Source organism: Chanodichthys erythropterus, chromosome 16 (genome assembly GCF_024489055.1).
Source record: "Chanodichthys erythropterus isolate Z2021 chromosome 16, ASM2448905v1, whole genome shotgun sequence".
NCBI classification, from domain to species: Eukaryota; Metazoa; Chordata; class Actinopteri; order Cypriniformes; family Xenocyprididae; genus Chanodichthys; species Chanodichthys erythropterus.
In genome coordinates, this window is record NC_090236.1 from 34,813,596 (window position 1) to 34,832,079 (window position 18,484).

An 18,484-nucleotide genomic window follows, 5' to 3' on the forward strand; every position below is an offset into this window, starting at 1 on the left:
AACCGTTAGGTGTCCGTCTCTCACTGAGGACTAAACAGACAGCCAGTGTCCTAATATCGAACAGACACTATAAAAGAGAGAACGTGCCGTTAAATCTTACTTCTTGGATGTGGAAAATGAAGAGCAGTTGGATCTTTCTGTGCGCCGTTTGCATCTGGTCTCCAGTTTACGGGACAGTTCAATGTAAGTGAAGTTTTGCCTGGATATGAATTCATTTTTTTTAATGACAGTATAGGTCTAGTGTGTTGAGTGGTAGCGTTCATTTGCTTGGCAAGCATAGCTAAAATCTGATTTGTAGGTATGACTTTTTTAATGACAGTATCACCGAATGTAGTAATAAGCAGATTTCAGAATAAATTCCAGTCTAAGAAAGCTTTAATAATTGGGACAGCTAAATTAAGGTTTAATTTGTATTTAACATTTCTTAAATTCACTTTTTTTTCTGTTCTCTTCATATATTTGACCATGTAAATTTATATATTGTGTGTTGATATTTGGCATCGTAAACAACACCAGTTACAAGTGATCAGAAACATTATCTACCTGCATTAACGTGAGTTTAAAATGATAAATCTGTATTATGAATGTAAAAATATACAGCATATGTCTATTTTAAAAACAATTTTTTAAAAATTTAATTCTATAATTATTATACACACAGTTTCTATGACTTAAGAAATCGTTTTTTTTTTTACTTTACAAAACATTTTTGTTACAGAACAATTAAGTGATCTGCAAAAAACTTAAAAAAAAATGCGATTAATTTTTGAACAAAAATGTCTGTTCATGACGTTTCATATAGAACGCGTTTCCATACAGTTGCGCCGCGACCCGCTTCGTTCAGCGTTTTGCGCATGCGCCCTGCTATTCTCCTTTTCTGCGAGAATGTTCCTTTAAATATCAACAACTCACATTGTTATGGATCTTTTTCCCATTTCCAGGGTTTTTTGCGTTCCAATTTAGTCCAATATCGAAAAAATAAAATTCACTATAGCGTTTCCACGACTTTCCAAAAGAGGAAAAAAATATAGAAAGATTAATTACGGCAGTCAAAAGAAAGAAAATCCCTTAGCCCTAGCATTAGTACTAAATATTTAACGTTAATTTAATGCCAGTGTTATGTAACACAAAGTATAAATGTAGCCTACAGTAATTAAAAAAATGAAAATATATCAAACTTGAAATTGGAAATGCAATATCAGTCTGTACAAAGGGTCCACTGTTTATTTAATTTTGACAACAAAACCCAATGGATGACACTAGTCTAGTTTTGTCTGTCATTTAGAGTGTTGTTGCTGCCTGCCTGTGTTGCTCACCTGTGAGGGACCCTGATGTTACCACATTAGAGGGAATGGAATGTCTGTTCTGAGTGGATGAGATTTGGTTCATGCTTACTTGATATTACCGCATTATACCATTATGATAAATTACCTGTACAAGAGTGAGCTTGTCCTACCCTATTATCTAACATCTGTTATCGTCTGTGTTCAGCATACTGTAGGCCTGGCTGAACATAGACTAGGTTGTTTTATTGCAGGTAATCCTACATGATCTAATGTGCTTACACAGCTGAGGGCATTTCTCTTTCCCTTTCAAAAAAGTTGCCAACCCTGGATGTCCGGTGTGTCTTTCAGATGCTTGTTGATCCTCAGACATTTGTGGTTTTGTCATTATATGCTCTGGTAGCTTATGGTTTGTGGGCATAGAGTAATTATATCCTAGAGAGTGAGTGAATATACCTTGGGGTGGGGTGTTATTTACTGCATTGGTGGCAATTGTTTGTTTTTATAGGTTTAAGACGGTCTTTAGATGTTTTTTTCCCCATGCTTACAGCAATACCATTAAAAACTTGACTGGCGCCAATTTACTTTAACAATCTGATACTTGTTTTACAAAGACTGTAAAATATCTGCTTATTCAGCAGATTTCTTAACCACAGAACATCTTTATAGAGGGTGCTCTTTGAACAGGGAAAAGTTATTGACATAAATTAACCCATCTTGGCACGTTGTCTTGCAGCCTCCAGCGCTTGTTCGTGTCATGGTAAAGCACAGTACTGCAGAGCAGATCGTCTAGGGCTGTACTGTATAAACTGCCAGGGAAACACCGAAGGGCGGCACTGTGAAAAATGCAAGGAAGGATACTTCCACCAGAGGGCAGGAGACAACTGTGTGCCTTGCAACTGCAACACTGCAGGTGAGCTGCTGCTTTGAGATGAAGTGTCATTTTTTATTTCCAAAAATAAACATTTATTTACTCTCCTGTTGTGTTCCAAGTCATACAGGAAAGAATTTTTTCTTTTTTGGGATGGACTATCTTTTACCCCCGGTTTCACAGACAAAGTTTAAAGGGATAGTTCACCCAAAAGTGAAAATTATACTCGCCCTCAAGCCTTCCTAGGCGTATATGACTTTCTTCTTTCATCCAAACACAATCAGAGTCATATTTAAAAAATATCCAAGCTTTATAATGGGAGTGAATGGTGGCCGAGATTTTGAAGCCCAAAAAAGTGCATCCATCCATCATAAAAGTAATCCATACAGCTCCAGGGGATTACTAAACGCCTTCTGAAGTAAAGTAATGGGTTTTTGTAAGAAAATATCTATATTTAAAACTTTATTAACTATAATCATTGGCTTACGCAACAGACGTATGCAAGTCGAGTTCCTTCAGAAGAGTGACCTCTGACTCTTTTGCTAATGTTTCAAAATCTGCCCCAAAAATTTGGACATGTAAGCCACACTTAGAAATGTCTGCAAAAAATCAAACCAAGTGGCATCTGCAAAGAAATGATCCTGAAGTTTTTCTCACAGTTGACTTTTCTGAGCCACTTTGTCAATTATTTTTAACATATGGGCCCCAAGTTTTTTTTTTTTTTGTAGAATGAAATCAGTTCTGCTCAATGTGTACTTGGAAAGTTGCTTTCTTGGTTTGTTTCTATTGCATATAGAAAAGTAATTAAAAAAAGAAAGGAAAAGAAAAGTGTGCTTGTACATAAATTTCTTTAAAATAATTGCTACTTTTTGATATTTGGTTATAGGCTATAATGCAAATATAGTTAGTTATACATTTTTATACACTGTGGCTTAAGAGTCCAAATTTCTTTAGGGCCATTGTATATTGGCATAAATTATAAGTTAAATAAGTTAAATTGTCCCACTTTATATTAGGTGGCCTTAAAGGATTAGTCCACTTTTAAATAAACTTTTCCTGAAATTTAATCACCCCCATGTCATCCAAGATGTCCATGTCTTTCATTCTTTAGTCGAAAAGAAATTAAAGTTTTTGATGAAAACATTCCAGGATAATTCTCCTTATAGTGGACTTCAATGGACACCAAACAGTTGAAGGTCATAATTAGTTTAATTGCAGCTTCAAATTGTTCTACACGATCCCAGATGAGAAAGTAAGGGTCTTATCTAGTGAAACCATCGCTCATTTTCTGAAAAAAATGAAATAAATTATACGTTTTAGCCATAAATGCTCATCTTGAACTAGCTCCCTTCTTCTTCTCTATTAGAATTCCAGCAGTGTAGACATTGCTAAGCGTATTACTGCCCTCCACAGGTCAAAGTTTGAACTAATTGTTATATACTATTGAACTAGCATATTGCACATAAAAATTAGTTAAAAACTTTGACCTGTGGAGGGCAGTAATACACTTAGCAGTGTCAACACTGCTAGAATCCTAGTAGAGGAGAAGAAGAAGAGAGCTAGTTCAAGATGAACTTATGGTTAAAACCTATATAATTTTCAACTTTTTTTCAGAAAATTAGCGATGGTTTCACTAGATAAGACCCTTATTTTGCATCTGGGATCCTGTTGAACAATTTGAAGCTGCAGTGAAACTAGTTTTGACCTTCAACTGTTTGGTGTCCATTGAAGTCCACTATATGGAGAAAAATCCTGGAATGTTTTCATCAAAAACTTTAATTTCTTTTCGACTAAAGAAAGAAAGACATGAACATCTTGGATGACATGAAGGTGAGTAAATTATCAGGAAAAGTTTATTTAAAAGTGGACTAATCCTTTTACTACTATGTACTTACATTTAAATTAATCATTTGATACAGTGCACTTACTATGTACAATCATACATGTTGTACTTACATTTTTAAAAATACCTGCATGTAATTACATCTGTAATTCATTTTTTGTAATTACATTGTTGACCCATCCCTTACACCTTAACCCACCCTTAAACCTACCCATACCAAACCAAACCAAACTTGACCCGTGTCCCACCTCAATAGCACTAAAAGTGTTTTGCAATACAATATGAACACAATATGTACATTGTACTTATTTTTTGATGTAAGTACATAATAGTTAAGCCCACCTAATATATGCATGTATGTTTTGTTCTGTTCAGGTTCTCAAGGACCAGTCTGCAACAATGAAGGACGGTGTATTTGTAAACAGGGAATTCATGGAGACAAGTGTGACCGCTGTCAAGATGGCTCTCAGGTGACTCCCAATGGATGTGAGCATTTGAGGTGAGAATAATGAGCCTGACTGCTATCTGACTATTAATATGCAAGTTTGTTTGGTTTAATCAATGCTCTTGTCACGCAGGCTCAGCTGTCGGTCACGCAAAAATGGTCGTCTTACATATAATACAGAAGAGTGTCTGCCCTGCTTTTGCAATGGCCATTCAAGTGTGTGCTCCTCAGCTGAGGGATATTCCATTCACAACATCACTTCAACTTTTGACAATGGTAAGCTTGATGTTTAATCTCTGATTTTAGTCAATCAAATTTGGTTTTAGTCGTGTTTGTTCATTTCATTCGTGTCATCTCACAGGACCTGAGGGCTGGCGGGCAGCCACTGCTCAAGGTGTGAGCCCCTCACAAGTGCAGTTCAGGTGGTCTCCCACTCACAAAGACCTTGAGGTTATCTCTAAGGAGATCCTTCCTGTTTATCTTTTTGCTCCCGGTATGATGATTACTTTTTTAAAAAAAAAATTATTACTAATTATTGGTAATATCAGTAATTGCCATTTTCTTGAACTCCCATGCTTCTGTGTTTAATATAGCATCTTATCTGGGGAATCAGGCATTGAGCTACGGTCAGACGCTCACCTTCTCTCTGCGTCTGGACAGAGGTGTCCGTCGTCCTTCCATCTCTGATGTCATGCTGGAAGGAGCAGGTCTTAGGGTGTCTGCTTCACTAGGGGACTTGAGAACAGTGGTGCCCTGTGGCAAGAAAATCACCTACACATTCACGTGAGTAACATTATACTAGATCTTTATGATTTCTAAAAGAAACTTGAGAGGTTTTTACCCTGTCCTGATCCCTGCTTCTGAAAGGAACACTCCACTTTTTTTGAAAATAGGCTCATTTTCCAACTCCAACTAGAGTTAAACAGTCTAGTTTTACCGTTTTCGAATCCATTCAGCCGATCTCCGGTTCTGGCGGTTCCACTTTTAGCATAGCTTAGCATAGTTCATTGAATCTGATTAGACCGTTAGCATCGCGCTTAAAAATGACCAAAGAGTTTTGATATTTTTCCTATTTAAAACTTGACTCTTCTGTAGTTAAATCGTGTTCTAAGACCGACAGAAAATAAAAAGTTGTGATTTTCTAGGCTGATATGGCTAGGAACTATACTCTCATTCAGGCGTAATAATCAAGGAACTTTGCTGCCGTTCCATGGCTGCAGCAGTGCAATAATATTACGCAGCGCCCGTGAGCCCCTGCTTGCAGAGGGAACGTGCCTTGCAACCATGGAGACGTTTGTGAGAGACGCTGCGTAATATCATTGCACTGCTGCAGCCATGATACGGCAGCAAAGTTCCTTGATTATTACGCCGGAATGAGAGTATAGTTCCTAGCCATATCAGCCTAGAAAATCGCAACTTTTAATTTTCTGTTGGTCTTAGTACACGATGTAACTACAGAAGAGTCAAGTTTTAAATAGGAAAAATATCAAAACTCTTTGGTCATTTTTAAGCGCGATGCTAACGGTCTAATCAGATTCAATGAACTATGCTAAGCTATGCTAAAAGTGGTACCGCCAGAACCGGAGATCGGCTGAATGGATTCGAAAACGGTAAAACTCAACTGTTTAACTCTAGGGGAGTTGGAAAATGAGCCTATTTTCAAAAAAAAAGGGAGTGTTCCTTTAATAAGACTTTGTTTTCTTAGAGATGCATTATATATGGGTTCCATATCAGTTACTGACCAATTTTAGAGATGTTTTGAGTGTTTTGTATTGTTCAGTATTGTATATATACTACCGTTCCTTTGAAAGAAGTCTCTTATGCTCACCAAGGCTGTTTATGTGATCAAAACTACAGTAAAAACAGTAATATTGTGAAAGATTATTACAATTCAAAATAACTATTTTCTATTTTAATACATTTTAAACGCCAGTCTTCAGTGTCACATGATCCTTCAGAAATTATTCTAATATGTTGAATTGCTGCTCAAGAAGCTTTTCTGATTATTATCAATTATCAATTAGACTTTAGACTTTATTTTATCCCCAAAGGGAAATTTAAACGTTACAGCAGCATGAACAACACAATACAGATAACAATACAAGTATAATAATAATTAACATATATCATTAAGTGATATTGAAACATTTGTGCTGCTTAATACCTGGAGACTGTGATACATTTTTTTTAATGATTCTATGATGAGTGGTAAGTATAATCAGTTTAATTGTGCATGCTCATTCCCCTTGTTTTCATATTGATTATCTTAGTAGTTATGTAACTCTCAAGTTAATAATTAAAAACAATGATACATTTAATAACATTTAAATGTAAAATTTAGCTAATCTCAAAATTAATTTCCATTTTTTCATACTGTACATTGTAATGTTGTAATGCCCAAATTCACATGTAACAATTTTTTTTACTTCTTTATTTGACAAAAAAGTATAAAATTTAAATATCTGCAATTTATTAGTTAGCAGCCATAAAATGAAAATTATTATCATTATGAAAATTGCTATTATCATTATCAGCTAGAATTGGTAAAAACTGATACAAATTTTTAAAGGTATATGATTTAAGCCCTGGGTATGCTTCGTGGGTATGCATACTGTCGTTTACACAGCCTTACAAAGACTCAAACGCGTACACAGGCGTCTGGCGCAGTTTTGAGGAATCTCTCGCCACGAGTTACAACCCAGATATAAACATCTTTGTATTCTTCCATGCTAGAGTTGTACAAATGAGCGTACTTTCTAACCTCTTCACACTATCTCTTGTCTATATAGGCCTCCGTCGTCACTGTAGCTTGCATGCGTTCCGGTCTGTTCTGTTTATGCAGTTTTTCTTTGACTACCTTGTGAATGGACTCCCTCAGGGCACGGCTGCCACCTTGTGGATACACTAATTACTGCAAAAAAATGAAATGTGCATGTGCGATCTGAGTGTAAAAGTATGCACAGTTACAAAAATCCAGCAGTGCACGTACAGTACAGTAACTGTACGCTGACCCTCGCGTATGTGAATGTGAAGTCTGCTTTTGGCTTTAGGCTGATAATAATTATTACCATACTTCACAGACTGGACGAACAGCCTGGCAGCAAATGGAAACCGCAGCTCTCATCCACAGAATTTCAAACACTTCTGAGCAATCTTACAGCCATTAAAATCAGAGGAACATTTGGCGAAAATGGTGAGTGTTTAATCCCTTCACTCCACTGAGCTGCATGTACTGTTTTAAACATGTGCACATACAACATAATGTCTGGTTTCACAACAGGACGTGGTTATCTGGATGACGTCTCGCTGGTGTCAGCTAAACCGGGTCCCGGCACCCCTGCAGTCTGGGTAGAAAAGTGCAGATGCCCTACTGGTTATGATGGACAGTTTTGTGAGCGCTGTGCCACTGGATACAGGAGGCGTTTCCCTGGTCAAGGCCCCCGAAGCCCCTGTGATCCCTGCTCATGTCAGGGTGGAACATGTGATCCAGAAACAGGTTTGTTATTTCAGCGTTTAGTGCGTGTTTGTGTTTCAGTTATGAAGAAGAATCCCAAGCTGAAAAAGGTGGATTTGTTATGTTTACAGGAGGCTGTTACTCGGCTGATGAGATACCAAATCTGCAGATGTGCCCTAAAGGTTATTATATAAACCGCAAACAGCCCAACTCCTGCCAGAAGTGTCCTTGTCCCGAGGGAGAGGCTTGCTATGTTATTCCAGGAACCCAGGATGTGATGTGTGCCCGCTGTCCCCGCGGGACTACAGGTGAGGAACACGGAGCAAAAGAACAGGGAAAACATCACGTGAATGGTTCTTACAGGGATTGTACGCCCAAAAATGAAAGCTGTTTTTTTCTCTTCTGCCTTCTCTTTTCAATATAATGAAAGTAATTAGCTTTATAAAAGTAGTATAAAAATAATCCACATGACTCATGCACTATATTGCAAGTCTTCTGAAGACAGGCACTAAATTTAGTGAGGAACTTTAAATGAAATTAAAATTTTGAATTCGGTATGATTGTAGACTACATTATTATACTGTTAATCAATCATTATTAAGCTATTAATGTTTACTAATGTCACATTTTTAAAGGTTCTCGTTGTGAAATATGTGATGACGGTTTCTATGGAGACCCCCTGGGAGAGTACGGCCCTCCCAAACAGTGCCAGCCCTGCCAGTGTTACGGTCACGTGGACCAGAACGCCGTCGGCAATTGTGACCGCCAAACTGGGGAGTGTCGGAAGTGCCTGAATCACAGCAACGGCCCCCAGTGTGAGAACTGTGAAGATGGATACCACCACATTTACCCCACAGACCCCTGTCAGGGTACAGAAAAATACTGTGACTCTCACAAGCCTAAATATAATGTTGCAGGCAGTACAAAATCCATAAGAGTGAAAGCCATCTCAGTTTTTGCTTTCTTTTCTCACTGTAGCGTGTAACTGCAATCGTCTGGGCTCTGTGTCAAATTCATGCAGTGATAAAGGCCAGTGCAAGTGTAAGGAAGGTTACGATGGACTCAAGTGTGAGAAATCAACGTGTCCGTCCTGCTTTAACCCAATCAAGAGCAAGGTAAGACACTGCAGAACTCAAAACAAATGAAGAAATACTACATTTTCAATTATTTGATCAAAAATACACTAAAAACAGGAACATTGTGAAATATTATTAGAATTTAAAATAAGTGTTTTTTATTTGAATGTATATTTAAAATGTAGTTTATTTCTGTGATGGCAAAGCTGAATTTTCAGCATCATTACTCCAGTTTTCAGTGTCACATGATCCTTCAGAAATCATGCTGATTTGCTGCTCAAGAAATAGAAAAGAATAGAAAGTTCAAAAGAACAGTATTGATTTGATATAGAAATCTTTTGTGATATTATAAATGTCTTTGCTGTCACTTTTGATCAATTTAATGCGTCCTTGTTAAATAATAATTACTTAAAAAATGGTAATGTATATAATTTTTACATAATAATATATATATATATATATATATATATATATATATATATATACACACTACCGTTCAAAATTTTGGGATCAGTAAGATTTTTTAATGTTTTAAAAGAAGTATCTTCTTTGATTAAAAATACAAACAAAAACAGTAATATTGTGTAATATTATTCCAATTTAAAACAGCTGTTTTCTATGGCAATATACAGTAAAGTGTAATTTATTCCTGTGATCAAAGCTGAATTTTCAGCATCATTACTGCAGTCTTCAGTGTCACATGATCCTTCAGAAATCAATCTAATATGATGATTTGATGCTCAAGAAACATTCATTATGATTATTATCAATGTTGAAAACAGTTGTGTACAATTTTTTTTCAAAATTCTTCGATTAATAGAAAGTTCAAAAGAACAGCATTTATTTAAAATAGAATATTTTCTAACATTATAAGTATTATTACTATAACTTTTGATCAGTTTAACTCATCCTTGATGAATAAAAGTATTGATGAATTTTATTTCTATCCCCCCAAAATAAAATAAAAATTCTTACTGACCCCAAACTTTTGAACGGTAGTGTTTAATGTTACAAAAGATTTAGATTTCAGACAAATGCTGTTCTTTTGAACTTTCTATTCATCATAGCATCATGAAATAAAAATGTAAATAACTGTTTTCAACATTGATAATAATCAGAAATGTTTCTTGAGCATCAAATCATCATATTAGATTGATTTCTGAAGGATCATGTGACACTGAAGACTGCAGTAATGATGCTGAAAATTCAGCCTTGATCACAGGAATAAATTACACTTTACTGTATATTGACATAGAAAACAGCTGATTTACATTGGAATAATATTTCACAATATTACTGTTTTTGTTTGTATTTTTAATCAAATAAATGCAGGCTTAAATACACACACACACACACACACACACACACACACACACACACACACACACACACACACACACACACACACACACACACACACATATACATATATATATATATGTATATGTGTGTATTTATATATGTGTGTGTGTGGTTCAGGTATTCCCTATGTTATTGGGACCAAATATCCACACAAAGATAGTAATACCAGTAATTTTTGACCTTGTGGGGACATTTTGTTTGGTCCCTGTGAGGAAAACAGCTTATAAATCATGCAAAATTATGTTTTTTGAAAATGTTAAAATGCAGAATTTTTTCTGTGATGGGTAGGGTTAGGGGATAGAATTTTTACAGTTTGTACAGTGTAAAAATCATTAAGTCTATGGAATATCTCCATAAAACATGAAAATACAATATGCGTGTGTGATTTAACCATAAGAAAATAACGATCATTTATTTTGTGCTATCACGTCAAAATAAGCATTTTACACTCTACGCTGTGTGAAAGAAAAGATGAGCGAATCCTGCTGGGTTTGATGATTGTTTATTATCTGGAGAGTGATATAACGGTATGTTGCTTTGGATCATGAACACTGACTGTGTGGGTGGAATTAAATGTGCTGTTTGCCCAGGAACCAGCAGCACACACAGTCAGGACTGATCTCATACACAATCTCACTGCTGTTAACTGTAGTGCATTTACCAAACCTATATAACAAGAGGAAAAAAGCCTGCTCCCTCAAGGTTAAAAATGATTGAAAACATTAAATGATGACATTTAGCATTGGATCCAGTCCCTGCACAGCTGCTAAAGTTGAGGTATATGAAAAAAAAGATAAATGTTGATCTTTGTGTTTTATATCAGATTGAGGTTTATGCGCGACAGCTGGAGGAAATGGAAGATTTATTTAAAGGAATTGGAGGTGATGATGCTCCAATCAACGATGCTCAGACGGAAAAGGCCATCAGGGCCGCAGAAGTCATGGTGCAAACCCTGAAAGTCAGAGCAAATGAACTCACAAGTGCGAAAAACTTTTGTTTTGTTTCAGTTATTTTTTCTAGTTAGTTTATTTTCTATTTTTAAGACTTATTTTTATATCACATAGGTACAGAGAGACAGCTTCAGGATAAACTGGTGAGCATCAGCCGATCCCAGCTGAGAGAGGACAGAAACATGGAGGCTTTGTTGACAACAGTGGATGGGATCAGAAACAAGGATCAGCAGTACAGAACGGAAGTTTCAGAAATCCGTAAACTCATCAATGACATCAGGTTAAAGCTACAACAGGCCAAACGAGACATCCAACAGGCTGTAAGTATTTCATTATTATATTTTTATGTGTGTTATTTTATTAATATTAGTGCTGTCAATCGATTAAATAAGTTAACTAATTAATCGCAAATATTTCTGTAATTAATTGCGATTATCGCACATAATGTTATAGCTTTTAATACATTTTTATATTGTAATAATTTCACATTAAATCTCCAAATTAATGTAGAAACAACATAAAGACAGAATATTTTAAATATTTGATCTAACAGGTAGAAAATATGCAGAATCAAAGCAGTTATCAAACACTTCGAATAAAATATAGATTAATTTTTATTACAGCTATAAATGTTATTCAATTGCTGTTCTTTTTCTTTTGTTCTTTGATTAACATTAATCAGACTGTAGCAGGTTTATTAGGCTGCTGTCACTTTAAGACTCTTTATGTTCATTTAAGATGTTATTTAATAAATATTAGAGTGTGTTTATGAGGATACTCGACAAAATGGGCATTTTGGCATCATTTTGTGTTTTTGTCCATCAAACGCGAAAGAGAACTCTGTTCTGACAATTTGTGCAGATTTTGCTACCTCCTATTAAAACAGTAGGTAGCACAATTAGACAGTGAAAAATGCTACCTATCAGATTGTGCTACTAGCATCATATTCATGTGGTTTGAGGCTTTATTAACGTCCATACCAACCCCTACCCTTAATACATTGTAAATATAGTATTGGTAGCACCGGCGCGCTGTCTGAAGCGGCTTTCTGTGTGCACGAGTTTGCCTGTACAGATTTAAATTCTAATTTTTGCGTCTTATCATGCTTGAATGGTTTAATAGTACTTGAATGAGCATTTTTCTTTAGTATTAGGTTTTCAGCCGGTGTTGAAAGGCGATCTATAGCCTAACTGTCGCATAGCCGTAGAGGGTTAATAAAAGTATAATCATTGTTGTTGTGAAAATTCTCAGTGTTTCCCTCATATGTCTATTTCAGGAGTTTCCCTCAGGTGATGCGGTGCCAGGTGCTGACACCTTGTCTGAATTGGTTCTGAGAGCTGCTGATCTTGCTGAGCAGTATGTCATGTGTTTTTCTCAAATGCTGCAAACAGTGAAACAACACAACATGTTGTTATCCATAACTGCATAATAAGAGGCTTTAATAGCTACGCATTAAAATGTGGTTCTGAACTGTTTTAGCCCCAGGACTTGTTCCAGACTTTACATGGAACATCAAGTGAAAACATTATTATTGTACAAAACTAAAAAATCATAAATGAAACACTGAAATGTATCAAAATCCAGAGTTTGATTGGACCTTCTGCATAAGCGCTTCAACAACAAAAGATTAAAAGCTGATATTTTGCTATCATAACTATGCATGATTATTTAGTTGCATTACATTTGTTGCATTATTTGCATTTAGAGTTGTTTTTTCACCTGCTTATAGTTAAGAACCATTAAAATGCATTTAAGCATTAAATAGACCTCAACTTTTATCAGCAGTGCATATGTTATGCTTTGCAAAAATATGTGTAAAACTGACTGTTTCTTTCTTGCCAGGCATCAAGGTGAGGCAGTGACGGTGGAGACCATTGCAGCCAATTCTCTAGCAGAATCTGAGAAAGCCCTAGAGCTCATCCGTGGCGCCATCAACCGAGAAAATACGGTCAAAGACAATGTCAAGGACCTCAAAAGACAGTAAGTTTCTTATAGCTGAAATTTTGTATGAGAAGCACTGTTAAACCAGATCATCACGATAGTACAGAACTGTTCTATCATCATTGTGCAGAGGTAAAGACCTCACTTTGTAATGATGTTTTTCTCAGGTATGAAGCAGATGTAACCAAAGTGCTTGACATGGACAGGAAGGCCATTCAACTAACTGATGCAGCTAGACAGGAGAGCGGAGTAGCTCAGAACACTCTGAAACAGTTATCTGACCTGGAGAAGACACTTCCAAAGCCTCTGACGGTAGTGAATATGGATTAAATATGTATGGATGTAGAAGTAAAAATAGGGGAACGCAGGAGCCTCAGTTCTTTGGTCAGAACCCAATTATCTTCCAGAAGACATTTGCTGGTGTTGCTGGAGTCTAAAATTATATACTCTATATAAAATGAACAATGTGTTTTTTGACAATTAAAAATAAAGGTATTACACTGAAAGCATCAAATAACATTCAACATAAAACCGAATTAACTACTACAACAGTAAAAAAAGTTATATATATTCCTCAAAATTATTACAGAGTAAGTCATTTTCGGTTCCTCTGAAAATGTATGTGTGTGTTCTTGTGTAAGACTCTGGAAATTGTTAGTCTAAATCTTTGTGTTTCTGCAGAAGGACGTTGCTGGTGTGGTTTCCATGTTTGACAGTCTGAAGGATGTGGTGGAGGGGAATTTATCACAGTACCAGGACTTTCAACAGTATATGCTCAATGAGCAGAAAGAGACAGATGATCTGTTAAAAAAGGCCAAGGCTTTCCAGCAGGTAAACAAGATCCTCTGTTAAACCTTCCTGATAATCCAGATGCTCAGAAACTATTAATTACAGAGAAAAATATGTAAAAGATGTGATGATTGGAACTGAGCTTGATTTTATGTTGATGATATTCAACCAAGAATTTGCAACAGGATTTACATGTATATCTCTGTGCAAACATCAACCTCCAGTGCATTTCATGGGACAACAGGAAACTTAACTCATGTTTTTATTTGATTTAAGGTGCAAGACAATCTTCTTGCCAGGGCAAACGCAGCTGAAGCAATCAAAAATACATCTCTGGAAATCTTTGCCAACAACAAAGATAGTCTGGATAAGACACTAGAGACGCTCAAAGGTGTGGATGAACACTGGACATTTAAGCTATTAAGTATCATATACACATTACTGTTCAGGAGTTTGGGGTTGGTAAGATTATTTATGCTTTTGAAAGGAGTCTTTTCTGCTCACCAAGGCTGCATTAATTTGTTTTAAAATACAGGAAAAACAGGAATATTGTGAAATATTATAACAATTTAAAATAACTATTATCAGCAGCGATGATGGCCCTGACATCGCCACCCCGGTGGCTTCAGGGCAACTGTGCACGACGGCCAATATGCATTTAAACTGGGTAAATGGAAAAGAATTATGTCAAGATTTGAGATTCCTCCCGTTTCCCTTTCCCTTTACTTTAATCACTCGCCGTGGCAGCAATATCCGTTCACAATTTAACATCTTCAATGTCTTGTTTGGTGAAAGTTTGGTGTGAATCGTATGAATCCCGTAGGAGGAGGAGTTAAAAATCACATTCAAACCTAAATATCCGTCATCCTGTTGGCCGGAACTAATGACTGTAAATTAGAAAGTTGTCCAGCTTGATGAGAACAATATATCTACCAAGTTTGGTGACTGTAGGTAAAACTAACCCCCCACTTTTGCCAAAAGGTTGCGCTCTCCATTATATTGTTATTTATTCCTGTGATGTTAAAGCTGTATTTTCAGCATCATGTCACATGATCCTTCAAAAATCATGTTAAAACCAGTTGTGCTGCTTAATATTTTTGTGGAAACCGTAATTTTTTTCAGGATTCTTTGATGCATAGAAAGTTCAAAAGAACAGCATTTATTTGAAATAGAAATCTTTCGTAACATAATAAATGTCTACCATCACGTTTGATCAATTTAATACACCCTTTGCTGAATAAAACTATTAATTTATTTTAAAAAAGGTCTTACCTCCCCCAGATTTTCAAGCAGTATATCTATCTCCAGATAATGTTCTGTCATCATTTAAACTATCCAGCACAATTAACCTTAAATGTCTCTTTTGTCTTTCCTCAGGGTTTGATGACCAGATTGGTGCTAATAAGGATCTTGCCGACGCTGCCATTGCAAAACTGCCTGCTATCAATGCCACCATCCAGAAGGCCATAGCTGACAACACTAAGACTCAGGACATTTTGGATGCAGTGTCTGTGCCCTACAGAGATGCTCAGGACACTATTGACACTCTCACAAACACTGCAACCAATCTGAAGGTATGGTGACCTGTTATCTTGAGTGTTAACCTATTTCATTTATAAAAACAATATTTGTGCCAATGCCATTATTGCATAGATTTCACAGAGAGACCAGTTCAGTTTCTCACAATGTCTGTCAGAAGTTTTCTAAATGACCCGAGTTGAGTGGGCCAATTTGAATCGTATCCAGAAAGTTTTGAATGTGCTCACAGGGTTCTTGTATGTGTCTCCACAGGGAATCTCCGATTCTCTTCCGCCTTCTTCTGATATTTTGGAAGCTGCCACTAAACTGAAAAAGGACGTGGATGGACTGAATATAGATGCATCTTTAACTAGGGACAGACTGAATGAAGAGAAAAACAAGGCGAAAGCACAGATAACTGAAGCGAAGGATGTAAGAATGTCTGCTGACATAAAACAGTTTGAGAAAGCTATTTGAAATCTTGTGTACTTTGGAGATACATGCTAAATTTTCTTTCCTTCTTTGTCAAATCAGGCTGTCATAGAGTCCAATGGGGCGCTTGAAAACGCAAAGAACGCCAGGGATGCTGTTAGTGATACTTTAAAGACGATCACTGATATCATGAGCTCACTGGGTGAGTTATAATTCACTGCATGCAAAATATGCAGTCAAGTGCAATAGGAAACAGTGTTATTTTAGTATTATTTATAGTATTTATTAATAATTTGAATTCATCTTTTTATTTAAGTTTTATTAATTTTATTATGAGTTTTTGTGTATTTAGCTTCAATTCATTTATTTCAGTTTTAGTAATTTTAGCACATCAACTTATTTTATTTCAGTTAGTTGCCAAGTTTAATTTAATTGTAAGTTTTTCATATAATATTAATATTTTATTTTAGCTTTATTTTAATTAACCAATGATTTTTGATAGTTTTAGTAAACAATAGCAACACTGGTCAAGTGCTACAAGCTTTGACAGAGAATCTTAGACTATTCTATAAAAGATAATTATCAGATTTTTTTTTTGCTAAATGCATTTTCATATCCAGATCTTAATTTCAAACTCCAGCGATGAACAGGGATTCACTATGACTATATTGTTGCTTTCCAGGAACTCCTGGGACAGTCGACGACAAACGAGTGGCCGACCTAGAGAACGCCATCGCTAAAAGCCGCAGCCGCGTGGACAAGGAGCTGAGGCCCAGACTCAGGGAGCTGGAGGAGAAGGAAACCCAGCAGAGAGCCACCATTGCAGGCATGATCAATGACATTGACACCATCCTGGCTGACATTGCCAACTTAGAGGAGATCCGTAAAAACATTCCTAATGGCTGTTACAACATACCACCTATTGAAAGGCCGTAAAGGCTTTGTGTTACTGCAGGGCCAAATCACAGTGTTACATAGTTTAACCCTTGTGCGTCAGTCTAAAAAAGATACTCTGAGATCCTTAGAGAACAAAAATGTCCATGTCAAATTTGAAGCTTGGGAGCACAGACTTAAGTTTGGTCTCATTTTAAAGAAGACCCTTGGCAGATTGTTGTTGAAGTAAATGAAAAAGACAGGTTTAAGTTTTTGAAAGTGATTATTTTATATAAAATATATATTTTATGAAACATGTTGAACTCAACTGAAGTTGTGCTCCAAATTTGAGGTTGATATCTCAAAAATGTAGCTTTCGGTAAGATTTTGTTTGGGGCGCAGTACCAAATTTTCCCCATTAGATGCCAGCAAAACTCCACTGGTACACACAGTGGTTGGATTTGTGATTTGCAGTAGAGGAGAGTTCTTCTCTCTCAAATATTACATACACAATTTTTTATTATACACATGCAAACCACACTCTGACAGCCATACCAAAACTCACACAATTATAGCTGCATAATTGATCTAATTGGCTCTATAATATGCATAAGCAGAAAATAGGAAAAAAGTGAGCATTTGCTTTATAGGCCAAACCTGAGAAAATGTCACTATCTAGTAAAAAAAATAATAATTTTGAAGCAAACAGAATGAAAGCCTATTAACAAAGACTGCATCATTGTATAGTTAAATAACCCTGGGATTAAAAATTGCAGCTTCAATTTTTGTTTTTAGAAGAAATATTTTATACACCTAGTGTTAAATACATTGTAAAATAAATGGGGGAGAAATGGTACAATTTCAATACAAATACACACCAAAATTGATGCAGTTGGCATTAACACTGGCAAAATGATAAAAAACAAAACAAAAATGTCCATAAGGATGCACAAGGGTTAATCTATGAACTTACTGAGGCTACTTTTCAACTAAAGAGTGTTTATTGTCATTTCATGATTTTGTACTGTATGAGAGATTTTGTTTTGAGTATTTATTTTTTATTTACTATATATATATTTTAATTTTGAAAATTCTTACTGTGAAGTTTGAAATGACGTAAATGATACTTCTGTTTCGCTTGATTGCCAAAGAGATTTCCATTTGGGTAATTAATAGATACATATATACCTTATATGAAACTAATTGTTCTTGAGAAGAAGTTGCTTCTCCATCTGTTTCAGCATCTAGGGAAAACATGAAAGAAATGCACAAAATAAAAATTTTCATTGTTTTGATTTCTGTTTTGTTTTATTAAATTCAGTATTGTCATCAAGGACACGAGTTATTGTCATGGTAGCATACTTTTTCAGTGTTTGAATGCTTATCGAGTAGCCACTATAAAGTAGAAATATATTCATATATGACATTACGCAGACACACTTATACATGCTTTTAACCACAGACGACTAATTTACAAAATAATAATATTGAAGATCTAAAATTAAGATCTGCAGTTTTAGCATCTTAAAAACAGAATCCTATAATCTTACAAGGAGATTTTAATAGTCTGAATCTCAATGAAAATACAAGAAGAAACAATATCATCAACAATATCTATTCTTGTTGCTCGTGAGTTTGAATGAAGGC

The 18,484-nt window shown here is 35.8% G+C and overlaps 1 protein-coding gene across 1 annotated transcript; it reads left to right on the plus strand.

Moving 5' to 3' along the window:
• Nucleotides 1-18,130, plus strand: lamc2 (laminin, gamma 2). Its single transcript, XM_067362758.1, has 22 exons — nt 1-183; nt 2,020-2,196; nt 4,373-4,496; nt 4,576-4,718; nt 4,804-4,935; nt 5,036-5,225; nt 7,523-7,635; nt 7,723-7,938; nt 8,028-8,204; nt 8,532-8,765; nt 8,875-9,011; nt 11,158-11,314; nt 11,399-11,604; nt 12,561-12,640; nt 13,127-13,264; nt 13,393-13,537; nt 13,907-14,056; nt 14,291-14,405; nt 15,392-15,588; nt 15,806-15,964; nt 16,067-16,166; nt 16,647-18,130. Exons 1-22 carry the CDS (start codon nt 108-110, stop codon nt 16,898-16,900), a joined length of 3,420 nt encoding a protein of 1,139 aa, XP_067218859.1. The 5' UTR covers nt 1-107; the 3' UTR covers nt 16,901-18,130.
• Nucleotides 18,131-18,484: the final 354 nt, after the last annotated feature.

Excerpts from the sequence above, each read along its gene's own strand:
- lamc2 (XM_067362758.1), top strand. The coding sequence starts at position 108 with ATGTGGAAAATGAAGAGCAGTTGGATCTTTCTGTGCGCCGTTTGCATC. Across the intron at positions 2,197-4,372 it reads TTGCAACTGCAACACTGCAG|GTTCTCAAGGACCAGTCTGC; the intron begins GTGAGCTGCTGC and ends TGTTCTGTTCAG. Across the intron at positions 8,205-8,531 it reads CTGTCCCCGCGGGACTACAG|GTTCTCGTTGTGAAATATGT; the intron begins GTGAGGAACACG and ends ACATTTTTAAAG.